Source organism: Gordionus sp. m RMFG-2023, chromosome 3, assembly GCF_954871325.1.
Source record: "Gordionus sp. m RMFG-2023 chromosome 3, tfGorSpeb1-WG-v2, whole genome shotgun sequence".
In the NCBI taxonomy this organism is placed as follows: Eukaryota; Metazoa; Nematomorpha; class Gordioida; order Chordodea; family Parachordodidae; genus Gordionus; species Gordionus sp. m RMFG-2023.
The window spans coordinates 14,658,965-14,677,241 of record NC_088777.1 but is presented as its reverse complement, the minus strand read 5'-3'; the positions used below and the strand labels follow the sequence as shown (position 1 = coordinate 14,677,241).

The 18,277-nt window shown below is 28.7% G+C and overlaps 1 protein-coding gene across 1 annotated transcript in view; it reads right to left on the bottom strand.

Annotated features, from left to right (window-relative positions):
• Positions 1–924: 924 nt before the first annotated feature.
• The window catches only part of LOC135926293 (nucleobindin-2-like), a 29,935-nt gene continuing 12,582 nt past the window's right edge, over positions 925–18,277 (bottom strand). The window contains exons 7-12 of the mRNA XM_065462102.1: positions 16,847–16,931; positions 13,252–13,310; positions 12,358–12,450; positions 3,410–3,496; positions 2,013–2,123; positions 925–1,229 (exon numbers count right to left, since the gene is read on the bottom strand). Coding sequence (XP_065318174.1) covers positions 1,170–1,229; positions 2,013–2,123; positions 3,410–3,496; positions 12,358–12,450; positions 13,252–13,310; positions 16,847–16,931 — 495 coding nt within the window. The 3' untranslated portion in view covers positions 925–1,169. The remainder of the gene's footprint in view (positions 1,230–2,012; positions 2,124–3,409; positions 3,497–12,357; positions 12,451–13,251; positions 13,311–16,846; positions 16,932–18,277) is intronic.

Here is an 18,277-nt window from a genome sequence, read left to right as displayed (position 1 = left end):
TCGGGTTTACAGCATAGCATGATGGGCATAATGTAATATTGATAAGATTAGGAATAAGAGATATTATAAGCAGGGCTTAACAATTGTTAAAATCTTATAAGATTTTGCTCTTTTGAAGATCAAAAATATTTCGTAAAAAAATTTTTGAGCTTGGAGCAAAATAAAAATGTTTTTTATAAAAAAATCTTCAATGATCTCTTTAAAGTTTTAAAGAAATTTTTTTTTTAAAATAAAGCATCAAAGTGAAAATCATAGATTTTACATTTTTTATTTTGTTCAAACTTTGAGAGCATGCTCAAAATTTTTTTACGAAAAAATCGTCAATTTTTTTTTTCCAAAATTTTGTGCTCAATCTTGGGCGAAAAAAAATTTGAAGATTTTTGTTAAACCCTGATAATATAATATAACAATATCTGAAATTTGATGCTAGTAAAAAAAACCATTGAATACAAATGTTTTCCTAAAACATAGTAAAAAATTGAGCATAAAATTATTTTTTTAAAAGGTGATAGATTGTTTTAAAAGAAGGATATAAGAAGCATACTTATTTTTAAAAGTAATCAAAATAAATTATATACCAAAAAATGGCATAGTTGAATAGTAAATAAATAATAAAACTGTCATAAATTTAATTGCAAATCGTAAATTGAATAATGTATTAGTAACCTTATAAAGAGTACATTATTAATAACCTTGAACAGTATTATAACAATATAGATACGTAAAATGAAAAAAAGATTTTATTTAAAATAAATACGTAATATCTATTACACATTTATAAATAAGTCCGCATCTATGAACAATTATTGTGACAAAGTATTTATCATACAATAACATGTCTAAAAATAAAAATTGATTAAATATTTCGATTTATAGTCAAATATCATTATTAAATTTTGAATGTCTTTTTAAATTGTAATCTATTTGGCTAAATAATTATATATTTATAGGAAGACAGAAAGACATGTGCATGGAATACTTGAACGGATTTTCAATATAGACATATTTTTTGAGGAGTTAAAAAAAATAAGTTAGGTTAAGATCCAAAAAAGTGAACAAAATATATGCTAAAAATTAAGAAAATATAATATTTATTTATTATTATTGGCAAATCTCGATTTTTTTTTTTACAAAATTAAAACGTATTATTATAGAGTTATCACGATATATTATACTCTATTGTTTTCCAATTGCTGTTGTTCATGATGGTTGATTGTAGAATTATCGTTCTGAAAATCGAATATAAAAAATCATGATAATTATCAAATATATAGTCAATGTATTAAACCTGGCTCGGATTTAAATTTTTTTATTTTAATAGGCGGCTGAGTGTTGTTAGATAGATTTTAATCCTGGCCCTAACTGAATTTAAATTTAAATCATTTTTCGGCCCGGCCCATTTCAAATTTTATTATTTTAAACAAGCTGTTTTTTTTATAATAAATTCAAAGAGAAATTTAAAATATGATCATTAAATGGATAAATTAAAATTTATTTTTTATGGGCCTATAGGGCTTTGATAATTGTTCAAAATTAAATAAGAATCCATATAAAGAAGATTCATAATGACGTATTTGTATAATATTTTTAAAAATTATTAAGCATAGTAGTACAGGTCTGCAAACGGCAAAATTTTTAGGCCTGACCCTGTTGGAATTTAGCTTTCGTCCGGTCCGTTTCCAATTTTTTATTAAGGTTGCCCAGCCCAGTTTTTTAAAATTATTTTTTTTGCCAGGCCAAAATGGAAAAAATTTCAGACGCGGGCATCGCAGCCTCTATAGCATCGGCAATTTATTTTATAACTTATTTCCATTATTAAATGCAGAATTAGACATGTTTAAAAACTAAATTCGTGAAAATAATTATCCCAATGAGAAGTGAATGGGAAAAAAATAATATAGAAATGAATAAATAATGAAAGATAGTTTTTAAAAAAATAATAGGAAACGAAAAAAAAAATATTGAAAAAAATGCTGGGGATAATGGTATTCTTTAAAAAATAGTAAGCAAACCTGACGTAATTGATTGATATTCATAGTTGTGAGATGGCGATCGAAAAGCCTCTCCCTTTCTTCGACCATATCCTGGTACTCCTCGGGGGAGTAAAGAGTTGTATGTTCTTCCTAATAATAATATTACATTAAAATTTGTTAAGATTAATTCAATATCTTAGTTTGAAAAATATTTATATAAGAAGCAAATTTTTTTAGAGAAGATTGATGATGCTACCGTATAGCAACCCAATCCTTGTTAATGACGATGAAGGCATCCTTGCCAGTAAAAGATGAGGGGGGATCATTTTTTGAGTTATGTGCAGGGATTTGAACCATAACGAATATATAGGTTAATTAAAAACCGGTGCCCAGTGCGAATCACTTCACATACCTATTCAAATTATGTATAAAAAGGAACATTCTTTTTTAGATTTATTACTAAAAAAAATTTATAAACACTAACCTTATTTTAAATAATCATTCCACATAAAAATAATTAAAATATTTTGATTCTCTTCTGTCAAATTATTTTCAAAAGAAGTCCATACGATACACTAACTAAGGTGACGATACCATCAAATAGCAATATAAAAAATATACAAAAATCATAACCCACTAAAGAATATTAAGGGTGCATTCAGATATATAACAATTTAGATGGTGCTGAAGAACACTAGGACCAAGACGGAAATCAAGCTTTTACCATTAGAAGTTGAAGTTAACCCATAAAAGATGAATTATAATAAAAACATAGCAGTCGATAATAGACAAACTTGTTAATAATATATTATTTCGAAACCGATATAATATTCAAAAAGGTCAGCTAATACTGGTATAAATGCATTTCCTAAGATGTATTCGATACTAAACGTGCGCGAAGACTGATTGGGTTGAGCCGCAGAGACTCGTAGATTTTTAAAACGATATTAGTGCGGCAAAATTTTTTAAATCCTATTTAATTTTTCTATCTATGCTATAGAAATTTACTAAATTTTGCATGATATAATTATAATTATCATTCTATCTTTTTATTCCTGAAATCATTTTTGGTATAATAAACTTTTATAAAAATTAATTTTCATATTTTTAAAAATAAAGATAAATTCTCTTCTGCCCTGTTTAATTCTGTTTTATATTTTGTTTATATAAGATTACTTCAGATGCACGTAATAAAATTTACTTCTATTTATGCATAACAATATAAATTAAATTAAAATAATCTAACATTGTTAAATTTAATATTTAATTTATTATTGATAAATTAACTGATAAATTATATATTTAGAATGTGTTAATTTATCATATCGGCGTTACCATTCAATACGAGGAAAATGTATAGGAATACTTAATAACTCTGATAATGGGGAAATTGTTATATTTTAAATGTATACTCATAAAATCATATTGTTTCTAACCGGTTTATTAGCGTCGTGTGTTTCTGGTTCGTTGTAATCCTTCAAAAATTCATTAAGGGATATAAATAAATCCTTATTGGTATCCACCTAAATTTTATGTAAACAATTTTATTTAATAGTATAAATTAATGGCATCCATTATAGGCAAATTATCCAACAAATTTGTTTCTTTTTCTTTCCATTTCCACATCCCTTATTTTTATTTTACTTTATAAATTACTATAAAAGGATGATTAAAGCTATATCTGCAAATGAATTATAACGAAACAGTTTCCTTCTGATTTTTGCATAAAAGATTTAAAAGTGTTATTAATTTACAAATTTTCTATTTAATTTTTAAGGTTGATTCTTAGGATAAAATAAAATTACTACCTAAACCATAATAATCTTTAAGGCAGGTGGACTCTTCCGGTTAACCCTTTAAAATTTTACCAGCTCTATCAAATTCCTGAATATTTGTTCAAGTGGCATCTACCGATACTTTTATGTTTTCATTCATTCCTTCCTCCTCCCATCCATTCTCATCTCCTCTAACCAATATTTAATATTTAAAATCCTATACAAACTCCCACCTTTCTCCCTTTATAATTTTTTTTCTGAATCAAATATTCTCTTTTAACACCCGTTCCTTACCATTCATTAGAAGTTTTTGTAGATCAGGCCTGATCTGAAAATAATATCGGATTTTTTTCTAGGCCCGAATCCGATTTCTGCCCAAACTTTTTCCAGCCAAATATGCCCTGCCAGTCCCAAAAATCAACAAAACTTAGGTAAGATCTATCTCGGTCCATCCGATTTTTTAAAATATTTTTTTTAGAAAACTAACAAAAATGTTTGCGCAAGGAACTTTAATAGGTTAAAAATGCTTCAATATATTAAATATTAAGGCCCTTCTCATAAAAAAATACAAATACACATTATTCTGAACTCATAGTTGGCGTGAATTTGCAAGTGGAATAGAATTTGCCAAAAACAAAGTTTATTATGTCAGGTGTGATAGTTAAATAAATATTCTAATAATAATATCAATCAGTGACGAAGCGTCAAGTTTACTACTAGGGAAGCAATCAAAAATAAATTTTATTTTTATATTTTAGTCAAACTCAAACCATAAAAACATTAAGATTTATAAATTAGTGGTATTCGTCTTTGTTTTTGAGTAAAATGATCAAGTACTGCATTATAAAAGTTATCGCTAGATTTTAAATTTTTTAATAATTTTTTTCAATCGAAATCAAAGATAGATTCGATAATCGATTTTGGCTCATCCTGTTTTCTGCAATTGATTGATTCTTTTTAAAGATGAAAAACTCCGTTCTGCACTTGCTATTGTTGAAGCCAACGTTAAGATGAATTTGCATAATTTAAAAAACTCTTTAAAACTTTTCATCAAATCGGTGCATATTAAAAATTCAAGTATTTCATTAACATTCTTTTTCTTTCTAAATTCATCGTCCCGAAACACTACCTTTAATTCAGTTTCTAGCTTGTGTAAGTCGAAAAATTGAGAATAAGTGTCAAATTTAATAAATATTTTGTCTCATAAATGTTTCGTTATTTAAAACATATCGAAAAACTACAGCCAGTTGAGATTTATTATTGATATCTGTTGTTTCATCTAATATTATTGATATAAATTCCGTTTCTTCTAATTCATTTAAAAATTTTTGGTGTAAGACAAATGAAATTGAATTTATTAAATCATTTTGAATATCGCTTGATAGCCCAATAAAAAACTATACTATTTTCTAAATGATATTTCAATAGTAAATTTTCTCCCGCCAGCATATAAATTAATTCAATATAATTTCCTCTATTTACTGAATTAGAAGATTCATCATCACCACGGAATGCGAGCTCCTGAATTCCAAGAAAACATATAGAGTTGATCAATATTTTCAATATTTCTCTATTTGATTTGACTTTCGAATTATGCTGTTCAATTGATATTTTGCGCATCGAATCTATCATATTTTCAATACGATTTTGCCCAAATGCTTATAATTGAATCCTGCAAATGAGCGGTTGATTCTTCATGTCGTTTAACTGCCTTTGAAAAATTACTCATATCTGAAAATCCTTTATCATTCCAAACATATTTTTCCTTTGGGAATTATAGGCATGACCAACAATATAGAGAATTAGAAAATTCACATCCAGTGAGCCATTCATATTTTTCAAATTTATAGATAGAAAAATTACGGATGCAAGTTTTGATTACTTTTTTAAGTTTTGTAAAATTGGTTTTAGTCTTCCTTTTTAATAATCAATTTTTTCGCATCAAAATTTCTTGAGCTTAATGATAATGTTATCAATAATAAAATTACAATTATTAAACATTAATTAAGGATTTTAAAAAACGAAAAAATTTTTTATTTAAAAAAAGTAAGGAAAAAAATATTATATAAAAAAATTTCTTTCTCTTTTATTTATTTAAAAAAATAAGCATTTTTTATTTGCTTCCCAAGCTTATTTTTTAATGGTAAAATTACACAATACCATGGCATGATTTTCTCTTTATTTATTAAAAAAAGAAGCAATATTAAATTTGCTTCCCTCTTGTATATTTTTTTAACGTAGTAAAAATAATAGTAAATTTTTTAATGTAGTAAAAATAATAGTATTTCTTAATATAGTAAAAATAATATTAATCTTTTTAACGTTATAAAAATAATATTAATCTTTTTAACGTTATAAAAATAATATGAATCTTTTTAACGTTATAAAAATTATATTAATCTTTTTAACGTTATAAAAATTATAATCTTTTTAACGTTATAAAAATTATATTAATCTTTTTAACGTTATAAAAATTATATTAATCTTTTTAACGTTATAAAAATTATATTAATTTTTTTAACGATCAGTTTAGTTTATTTAGCATAGTATAAAGATTATATTAAGTTTATTTTTAAGAATTTTGTAAGAAAAATTTCAAGGGAAGCAATGTTTCCCTTGCTTCTATGGACGCTTCGTCACTGATATCAATGAACATTTAAATGTAAAATAAATAAAGCTATTGTTAAAAGGAGTTTGATTTTGAAAAATAATTAATTCTAATAATATTTTGGAGAATGATGGTAAATATAAAGGTAATTTGTAATCACGAAAAAATAATATAGTATAATATGCCAAAAATTGTTTATACTTGAATAAAAAATAGAATTAAACTCTGCCAGTCTTCTTTAAAAATCTATATTTTAAAAATAGATCCGATTTGTTCAAGTTCGATTTTGGGAGGGCGGACTCAGGTCAGACTTGAACCGGTCCGTTTAAATACATTAATTCCTACCTACATTTATCGACCCATCCCTCTCTTCATTAATTATATGAATTATACTTATAAAAAAAAGAATTCTCAACCGAATACTCCCCAATATATCCAATTTCCTTTCTAATTTATCATTCATTCCTTCTACCATAGCCCTTTCCCTCTTAAACATCCAGCAATAGAACCCTGCAGAGTGTTTGCAATGGTCCGGTCCCGTCCAGCTCTTTTTTCTAAAATAAGACCGAACCAATGAACCGTTAATCAAGTGAGACCAGACCGTGAGACCGTCGGCCCAGTTCGGTCCCTTCTAATAAATATATTTTTGTTAAGCTATAAAAGTTTTATTCTGCATTAAATTTATTAAAAATAATTGTGTATAATTACCAATATTTTAATTATATCATCAAATCATTTTTATTATATTATACAATGCAACTGCCTAATATTTCAAAAGAATATTAAGCCAATACAAATTTATTGAATATAATTTAAATCAATTTGATTTGCATATTTAATTAGTTTTTGTTTTTGATAGATATAATGTGATAGAAATTTGTTTATAAAATAAAACTGATTTATATATAAATATTCTAATTGGAAGATACGTGACGATCGGAGTGTATATAGAATTTTTGGGATTAGGAGGTAGTTCTTTAATAGAAAGAACGCTTGGTGGGCTGGGAGGAAAGATAGTGTACCGCGCATAAGGGATATTTCTAGTAGAGTGTCGGCGAAGAACTTGACAAAGGACTCGTCTTTACCCACTGGAGATCCGAGATGTGTTAAGAAGTTCAATGGTGTATGATTGAACATAGGATCATAGTTAAGGTCGATGATTCCAAGAGGACAATATTCGCTCTTGTCTTGATTGATTCGCAGTCCCAAACTGCTCTCGCTGAATTTTATTATTTCGACCGCCTTCATAACTTCGCTGGGTGAGCCGCCTAGTATACCATCGTCGATATACCAGTTATGAAGGTTTAGTTTACATTGGTCATTTATGCTTTGTATTAGGCTATTAATGCCCAGACAGAATAAGAAGGAGCCTAGTGGGTCACCTTGTTGTATTCCACTACTAGAAGGAATCAATCTATCTCCAAATTGAAGATGCGATGGACTAGCATAACAATCGAAGATGAATTGCGAGTATTCTGGGTAAAGGGTAAGGATGGGATTAAGAAACGCTGTACGTTTTAGAGAGTTAAAAGCGTTTGAAAAATCTATTTTAATTAGGATATCGTTGCTGGGGTCTGTTTGTAGATACATTCTGGTCATGTGTAGGGATACCTCGCATCCCCCTTTTACGTTGACTCCTAATTGATTAGGGCACAGGTGATTAGATACTGTGAACAATATTCTGCTCACTACTAGCTTTGCGGTTAATCGGCGCCAAGTGGTTCCAATAGCGATAGGGCGAATATCTTTATTAGGTTTATGGAGGGCGATGAGTTTAGCTCCATAAAGGAGTGGAATAATGGCGGGTGGTAAGCCTCCAGCTAGCATACGGTTGATGAGCTGAGTAATTTTTTTCAAAACGTCGCATTGTTGTGTGATGTATGCGGTTAAATCCTGTAGGAATATTGGGCGAAACCCATCAACCCCCGGTGAAGAATCGCGTTTGAAGGAGAGAATAGCCTTTCTAACCTCGCTTGAGGTAAAAGTGGTTGCAATTAGAGGAGCTTCGGGGTAAGACGGTATTTCGTTCTTAAGATCGTGTGGGTGGTGTTTTAGGAGAAGAGCTTGATAAGTTGTTTGATCGTAGGGAGCTAGCTTATTGTCAGATGTTGCCAGTCGTATGGCGGATTTAACATTCAGTTTATCCAGCTTTTTAGATATAAGCTTGGCCTTGGTGAGTAGGTCATTTTTGTGATTTTTATTTTTATTAGTGTCATCACCTTTAAAAGATGTGGAAAAGTGATTGATGGGTAAGGGGTAGATAGTAGCATCCTTGATTTGCTGTGTCAGAGATTTTTTGCTGGCAGGATCAGGAACTTGCAAGGTTGTAAAGGCAAATGACAGGGTGTCTAGCCAGTGTTTTATGGAAGAATAATTATTTATCAAGGAAGTCAAGTTCTTTGAGAGGTGTTTGGCAACTTGAAGTCTTGCTCCCTTAGGTATACGTGATATCACAAATGGTTTTGGTGTGACTAAAAATATTTCTACATCTGTGGAGTCGGTTGGATTGATAGTGAGAGCATTTTCGGCGGTTGAGGTAGGGACTATTGGGCTAGTAGGCACATCAGTCAACGTGGGAATGGTAACTATAGGTTGTGCGAGGGCAAGGGCAGAAAAGGCATTTAGGGTTCGAGGGATAGCTGGTGATAAGATGGGAAGCCCAGATTGAGGACATTTTATCTTCTGGTTTCGGTGAGATGGCAATAGCCCCAATTTGGTTACTTTAACAAGTTTATTACATAGAGGGCAGTTAGATTTGGTAGAAGCTGTGCTGAGGTCTGGTAAGCTCATGAATTAAAATAGCTTGTAATATTTAGTTCATGGAGGGGTTTTGCAATAGTAAGCTGTAGAGTCCATATTCTTCTAGTACAATGTAATTAACTATCAGTCATTTTTGTAAAATATTCAGTTTCCCTTTCTGCTTTTATAGCAATATTAGCTTGCTTTAAAGGATTTGAATCAATAGTATAATTAGATAAGAGATTAAATGTATTATCCTTTTCAAGTGTGAATATTGATTGTGTTTTGTACATTTAAATAAAATGTTTGGATGACAATTTTATATTAGTCAACAGTTTTTGGTATAAATAAGGGTAAATTGTAAAGATTGGTAAGAATGATAGAATTGATAATGTAGAGTGTTATGTTGGGAATAATATAAAAAAACTTGTTGGTTATTAATTGATGTATAATAATTGAGGATGATTGGTAATCTAAAAGTAAAGGAAATATTAAAGGAGAAAATATTTACTTAAATTTCTTGTATCATTAATCTACAATTAAATTTTGATATATTGGAATTGTATAGAATTCATTGATGCAAAATCATGAAAGAGGACTGAATATTTTGGATGATAAAATCATTTTTATGTCCGGTTGTGGTGTTGGCAGTGGTTATAACGACGTCAACCTCGCGGCACACGAGCTAGAGATTAAACACCTCACTGAGGATATACTCAATCTCAAATTCGGAGACCTATCTTGGCTACAAGCTACCTTGCCAACCAAATCCGGCGGCATTGGCATACGATCGCCTTCCCTACTCTCTGTTAGTGCGTTCATATCCTCTCGCCTGTCCTGCGAGCCCATCATACACACACTCACAAAACATCCTGACCCTTTACTTCCCCAAGCAATTGATCTATGGAAATCTCTTTCATTAGTCGATCCTCCCTCATCGACACTGCAGAAGGACTGGGATAAGCCTCTAGTTGGCAACTCCGTTGCATACCTTAAATCGAGGAGCCAACCCGAGGACCATTCTCTACTCTTCTCCATTTCCGCAGACAGCGGGTATGAATTTCTCGAAGCTTTTCCATCGCGAAACCTTGACCAGCTCCTAAGCAATGATGAGCTACGTCACGCCATCGGTCTAAGACTTAATTGCGATATGGTAATACCCTATCACTGCATCCTTTGTCAAACGCCGGTCAACTCCAAAGGCCGTCACTCTTTACACTGCAAGCGATGTAGAGGCAGATTCATTAGACATTCAAAATGCAATGATACTAGTGCCAGGGCCCTAAAATCTGCCGGTATCCCATCAACCCTCGAACCTACTGGACTCTACAATTCTGACGGTAAGCGTCCCGATGGCTCTACCATGATCCCTTGGAAGAGGGGGAATTCCTAACCTGGGATTTCTCATGCATCGATCCCCTTGCCCCTTCCAATATAAATAGAGATGCTCTAGTAGACGCCGAGATAAATAAACTCGCTAAATATTCGCCATCGCTTCCGGCCAATTACACATTCCTACCACTAATCGCCAGGACTCTAACATCGTTCGGCTCTCACGCCCTTGCCTTCTTTAAAGAACTGGGGAAACGGATCTCTACTAGGACCGAAGATCCCAACGAGGGTTACTACCTACGCCAAAGATTAGCTCTCAATATAATAAAATCCAATTACCTCAGCTTCATATTCTCAATGACTGATACCCCCTAATCACAGAATTGGCGATGAGAAAAGCAATTATATATCATATAATAAAATTTAAATTATGATTAAATTGAAATGAAACACTATTATATAAAATTAAAACTTATTGTTCAGAGAGAGATAATGAGATTAATAATTAAATATATAATTTACTAATCTAATATTCTAATTATCTTCTAAAAAATCAAAATATAATTTCATTTTTTATCCATCCACAATACCAATACAATACTTCATTAATCTTGGGTTTTTAATATAGGTTCAGCCCTAATCAAAAATATAAATTGGTTTATTTGATGATGATTTTATTCATCTATTTAAAATTTTGAGCTCTCAATTTAATGAATATGTATAATGTACTTGTGCTTGAAGAATTGGAAAATATCTGGAGACATATTTTACATGTTTTCCCAGAATTATCCTTTCTCAAAAATTTATATAATTCTTTAACATCTTACAAATATAAATTTGATCGATTTTTTTCATTTGCACTACCAATACTATTTTCTAAATCAATAGTTGTTCCTTCACCGAGGGTGGTGGTTCAATAATATTATCATCTCTATGATTTCAATTTCTAGAAATAAAAATATAATACTACTACCTACTAAATTAAATCATTAGACAAATGAATGAAACGGAAGGATATAAAAAGTAAACGATGAATGAGATTATAAAGTGTTAGGCATTAAATAATCATGTTTTAAGTGTTCATGTACATTAACTAAAACGCAATTCATAGTAAACTTTCATCTTTTTTAATCGGTCTTTGGTCGGACCGAACTAGACCATTAGACCATTGTATCGTGTTGTCAGGCCGGACCGTCCCGTCGGACCCAATAGTCAGATGAGACTGAACTGGACCATCAGTCCGATCGGACCACTGTAAACACTACCTGCAAGTCAACCCTGATAATAAATAAATAAATCTAGGGTTTAGCCGAAAATTTTTTCTTTCAATATAAAACGATAACGAGAATATTCTCGGTGACTAGGGCCGCATCGATATTTTTGACAATATTAAATGACATGATTAAAAATATGTATATCTCAGAATTGGCAACCAGATTGGCATCTAATTTTTTTATGCATAACTCTTGGAATATCGATATAACATCATAACTAGTTATAAAAAAAATTATTTTAAAGGAGGCGTTAGAATCGGACGATTTAAAATTTGTACAAAATCAAATCGGCAAAAACCGATCTAAAAGATAAGCTGATTTTATTTGCCGCTATTGCCCTTCCTTAAAATATTTTTGTATAAATAATATTTTTAAGTGTTATTAACATTCTAAGATGGTTATGTATTAACAAATTTCTTTTAAACATGTGCTAATTCCGAAATTTAAACATTTATAACCTGGTCACTTTAATATCAACAAAAGTGTTAATTTGACTTTATATGAGTTTAATTTGTATTTTTTCCAGTTACAAATTTGGGTCATGCTCTGGTTAATAAATAATATAAAACTAAGGTATAAAAATAAATAAAAAATTGAATTTGAAAGGCTCTACCCCTCAATATATTAATAATATTTAACAAAATCATTTTTCGCACCTCATTCAAGATATCGTCCTTAACGTTCTCCCTAAACTCTTCCTTTTCTACCGGGTCCACGGTAGGGTCGTTAGGAGGAAATCTTTTATCCACCTGGTAATAATACATAAAAATTCGAAATTATTTTTAAATAAATAACTTTCAGGAATCAAGGTATTTGAAGTGTATAAAATTTTTAAAAATGATTATAATGAGTAAAAAGCCCGCCCACCTCCTATTTTATTTATAGGTGGAGATGTCTCTTAAAGCCAACCCTTACTTATGGGACACATTTAAGAGAACGAAGTGTCTGATCCATCAAGACAACAGACGTTTGACTTTCTTTAAAATCTAAAATATTATTATTTTTCTCCTTCGCGAATCTAAAAAAGCTATAACCGTAAGCAGTTCTAAAATCGATTTCTTAGTGTTATAATTCACCTAACTCGAGCTGACTCCAAGGGAGCATAGACGAGGTTTAGCCAAAAAATATAGGTTTTAACCTCGAAGTTTAAATCGAGTTAGCCATTCATAAGATATATATTTTTTTACATATTATTTTCCAGCCTCCCCCCCCCCCCTTACATTTACTAGTATTTTAATTTTTTAATTATTGCCCGAGAGCTACTAACTAGGCTAGGCCGTAACGAATTTACCATTCGTAATTATACCAACTGAATAAGAGAAGCATATTTTATATATTTCGTCCGAATAATAAAAGTAAATTATTCGATTTGTTTATATAAATTGAATATGGTATTTTATTCGTTTTTGAATAGGCATGTTACCAACTTAACATTTTTTTTCTTTTTTTATTTAAAAGTTATTCTCCCTTTTCATATTTCCTTTCGTGCATTTTCTTTCTTAAACTATGGTGTCATTATTTTTTCTTTTTTTCAAATAATCAATATGAACCTCGTTTTGTATAACAACTCCTATTTCATCTTCGTCCCATAATCCGTTTCCGTCCAAATCTATTATAAAATATGGAAAAATAATTCTTAGAAGCAAGCAACAGGGTAAAGATAAAAATATGAAGATAAAGCAAAAAAAATTAGACATAATTCAATCAAAACATTTTTCTCTAAAATTTACCTTAAATAGAAATAATGATTAGTATCTATTTATTTATAAATTAGCGCATTTTCTTTAAAAAAAATATTGATTGGAGAACTCCAATAATCAAGGGACGATATATTGTAAATCGAACATTCCAAATATTATTTTTAAATTGCAGGGTATTGATATATTACAATTCTCTCCAGTTTTGTTCGCATAAGAATATTCATTTATCAAGAGTTGATTTCTCTAGATTTCTGTGGGTATGTTTTCCTTTAAACCATCATAATCGGCAGTAAACAAAGTGAGTAAAATTCAACATATTATATGCTTAATGTGAAATATTGATATTATCTAATATTTTTTGCCAATTTTTTTATCATCTGAACAAATCATATTTATAAAAAAAAACAATTTTATAATCTTTTAATATTTATCCGTTGTGAAGCGTTATCAAAACCTATGTATGAGAGAATTGAGATGCCAGCATTTTTTAGGCTGTGCCCGTATTTAATTATCCACCCTACCCCCCATTTTCAAGCTCTGCCAAATATTTCTTAAACTAAATATAATTTTTAAACCGGCTTAGGTTTTTTATTTTTAATAGATTAGTACATATAGTATTTTCAATATGTCAACAATTGCGATAATTCGGTGTTAAAAATGGAATATCAATATCACTCATGTCTTTATCAATCAAGCCTTAACAGTTGAAACTTAATTGATTTAATATTATTTAAATTATTTTACAATCCTAATTAAATTAATATAATCATTTATTAATTGAAAATAAAATAAATCCAATTTAATACTGTGATTTGTGTTAGCCGAGTTCAAAATCACTAATCATTCATATCACTCATTTTTAAATTTAATTCACTATGCTTCTTCCTAAGAAAATTTCTAAGATCCAATCCAGTATTTGAAAATTCTTTGTTAAAACTCTAATAATATTTAACTAAAACAACTTTTATTTAGATAATTAAGTAAGAATAGATATTGATTTTATGATGAATGCTATAATGGAAATGGAAGCAATATTGATGTTGATTATATTTAGCCAAAAGAAGAGGAGGCAATGAAAGAGTAGGAGTTTAAAAGTACATATGAAATACAGTTAGTTTTTTTAAAATTCCAAACTATACTTTATTAGATAATTGAAAGATATTGTAGTTCTGAGAGATATAAATAATAAAAGTACAAAAGTTTAAAAAAAAAAAATAGGTAAATTTTATATTTAATTATTTGTTAAATAATAGTTGCTATATGTGAGATTGAATCTTGAGACACTATGATAGTAATAATTTTTTAATATAATTAAAGATAAAATTAGATATAGACATGGAATCTGATAAGGATGCTATTGGTAGCAATAATTCATATAAAGGTATATTGGATCCTCAAATTTTTTTAGTTAAGCCCCCTAGGATTGTAAAGGCTAGTGACGCCTATATCGACTAGACTTTTGCGGTGAATTGGAATTTAAATTTATAAGTATTAAAAATAATGGATTTATGGAAACTTAAAAATTCATATGTTCAAATGAATTTTATTCGATCTAACGTAACATATACATTGCAATGAATTTTATTAACAAATAGAGAAGTAATCAATATAAAGAGAAAAGATAACATTGATCTCATCTCAAGGGACAGAAGTAAAACAAATTTTTTTAAACATATAATATTAAAATAATTTCTACAATATCCAAATGTCTATCCTATCACAAATTTTTTTTTTAAATATTACTATTAAATACTTACAGCCAAATATAACATCAATTATACAACCACTTGATCAAAAAATAAAAAAATATTTCAAATTATTTTACAAAAATAATTTAGTAAAATTTGGTAATAGCTCAATCTTAATTAAATGTTTCAGCTTCACTAGTACATGAAAAAAAATTTTTCTGGATAAGTTCAGGGTGTGTTGGTGTTTTAAGCAAGAATAATTTAAATTTTAATTGGAATCTGATGAAGATATTTTTGTGATAATATATTATAAATCTTACCACTATAAAATTTCCAATCATACGAATCATTTAATAAATATGGATAAAAATTTGCAGATGTGAGGAGTCAAGATTAAAAGGTGCTTTAAATAATATATTGGAAATATCATTAGGTTATATCCAAAATTTTTAATAAAAAATTTGAAAAGTTTTAAAACTTTCAGAAGTTTTACAATTTTAATGAACGTAAGTTAAATTTCTGAAATCTTTAAAATTAGTTTTTAATTTTATATTAAAATAGGCTTTCTTCTATTTGCGATAAAATTTCAAAAATTTGGTAATAAATATTTTTGGACAGCCAAGAAAATATTTTTGTAAGCGTCACCTTGAGTTCTGATAGTAATTTCGAAGGTAAAATCGACCCACTTATAAAAAAGGATATATATTCATAAAAATGTTTCGGAAAATAACGCTATTTAGAGTAAAAAGACGCACTAAACAAATATTTGATATTTACTTCAAAAAATTTGAATATAAAAATATTTTTTTCTAATTATGATTAATTTCATTTATTTAATTAGACCATCTGTATAAAATGGCCAGTCAAGTGAACCGATCTTTAATGGTCACTAGTGTTGTTAAACGGCTCGATTTGAGGATTTTTAAAAGCGGCTAACTCAACATTTTATCCAGAAAAATATAACGCAAGCCTGAAGATATTGCTCATAGCACAGAATTTTAAACATCCATTAGCGAAATCTCGAAGCTTAGGCAATAATTTTCTGACTAATTGAGTTAGCCGTTTTAAATAAACGGCTTAAATCGAGCCATTTAACAATAATAATGGTCACTATATGGAGCTTCACTGTATAAGAAAATATATGATATAACAAAACCATATAATTATCATTGCTTCCTATTTGTTATTTTATTTATTTTTCTCAGCCCAGATCACAATACAATCGTTGTATTTTGCCAGTGACGAAGCGCGTCAAGCTTACAACTAGGAAAGCAATTGATTTTTTTATTAGCCAAACCTTATAAAATATATGAGTTATAAATGAGCGGGATCAATCCTTGCTTTTGAGTAATATGCCTAATTATAAAAGTTATTGTAGATTTTAATTTTTTTTTAGATTTAATAATTGATAGATATAAATTTTGATCTATCCTCTCTCTACAATATGCTTCTTTTTAATATAAACCCCCACACCCAACTTCTGCACTTGCGGGTGCTAAAGTCAAAGTTAGGATGATATGATTTGAAATTTTGATAAGTTGTTCTACTTTTTCGATAATCAATTATCAATTTATTTTATCAAAATATCTTAAGTTAATTGGATATTTTAAATCAATATTATCAAAATATCTTAAGTTAATTGGATATTTTAAATCAATTTCAACACAATTCAAAAAAAATTATTCTCAAAATTTTACTTTCTAAAAAAATAAGCTTTTTATTTATTTGCTTTTTTTTAAAAAATAAGATTTACTAACCGTGCAAGTGAAAGAAAGTTTTGGGATCGAAATTTTCCAAATGATCTTTTTCTTCAGCCACTTCTACCAATTGTTCTTTGCTGCCCTTTATTTTATTTTATTTTTAAATGAAGATATTTTTTATATTCGATAAATAATAATTGGCCACATTATATAAAAAACAAAACAAATCATAAATATTTTTGCCTTTACAATCTATGGCCGTCCCAAATGTTCCAGACCCCCCAAATCTGTATTCAAGTTATGAGTGATTAGATATTATGACTAAAATAAAAAATGACTCAGTTATAAAATGAATACTGACTAGTGACTACGTATATTTACTAATTAAGGTACTTCCGTTATATTTCAATGGCACGATTTTATACACAAATAAAAGTTCACCGAAGGACTCAGTGAATGATCCTATATAAGTTAAATTTTTAAAATTTAAAACACCCTCTTATTTAGTTGATAAAATAAAAATACGTCTTATCGAATTTTAAACCATATGAAATGAAATATAGTAGGGGTGTACCGATACCACTTTTTGAAGGCCGATCCGATCCGATATTTCAGATATTAAATTGATATCGGCCGATAACCGATTTGATATCATATCTAATTTTGTATTCTGTGAAGATACCGATGGTTTTAATTTGTAATATACTTTTTATTAGTATAACATCTATAATTTAATTATACCATAACTTATGTCATTTAAATATATTATAATGATCTGTTATAGTTTATATTCAATTATATTGCCTAAAAGTATATTAAATATTTTTATTATAAATCACTTTTATATAATAAGTAACAACATTAATCTGTATACATAATAAGTAATAATATATTATGAAATTTTAATAAATATTTAAAATAATATTTAACATTAAAATATCGAAGATTTCTTTTTAGAAATATCAAAATTTCCAATTTATCAGAAATCAGTCTGCGGCGATGGTAACTGTCAATATTACCAGCTTCACTAAAAATAGATTCTGAAGAGATTATCGCACACTTTTATAAACAGAATGCGCAAAAAATAACAATATGGCAGATGTTTATTAATTAATTATTATTATTAAAAAAATATGGATTTGGATTTTATTTATAAAAATAAATGATTTTAGATATAACTTTTTTTTAAAAATTTATAACATTTTATTTTTGTTAAAGACGCCATTTTATATCGGATCGGCAAATTTTATAATATTGGCCGATAACTGATATTTTATAATAGGTGAAATATCGGCCCATTTATTTGAGTGTAATTTTTTCTAAACGATCAAATTACTCCGACCTCAAGTCAATCCGCTCTTTAAAAAAAATAAGGTCGGTTCGGGTCCCTTAAAAAAATGATAGAACAGCAGGCGTGTACGCAGGTATTTGCCATTGGGGAGGGGGGGGGGGATAATTAAATTTATCTCTAAAAATTATTCTAGGAGT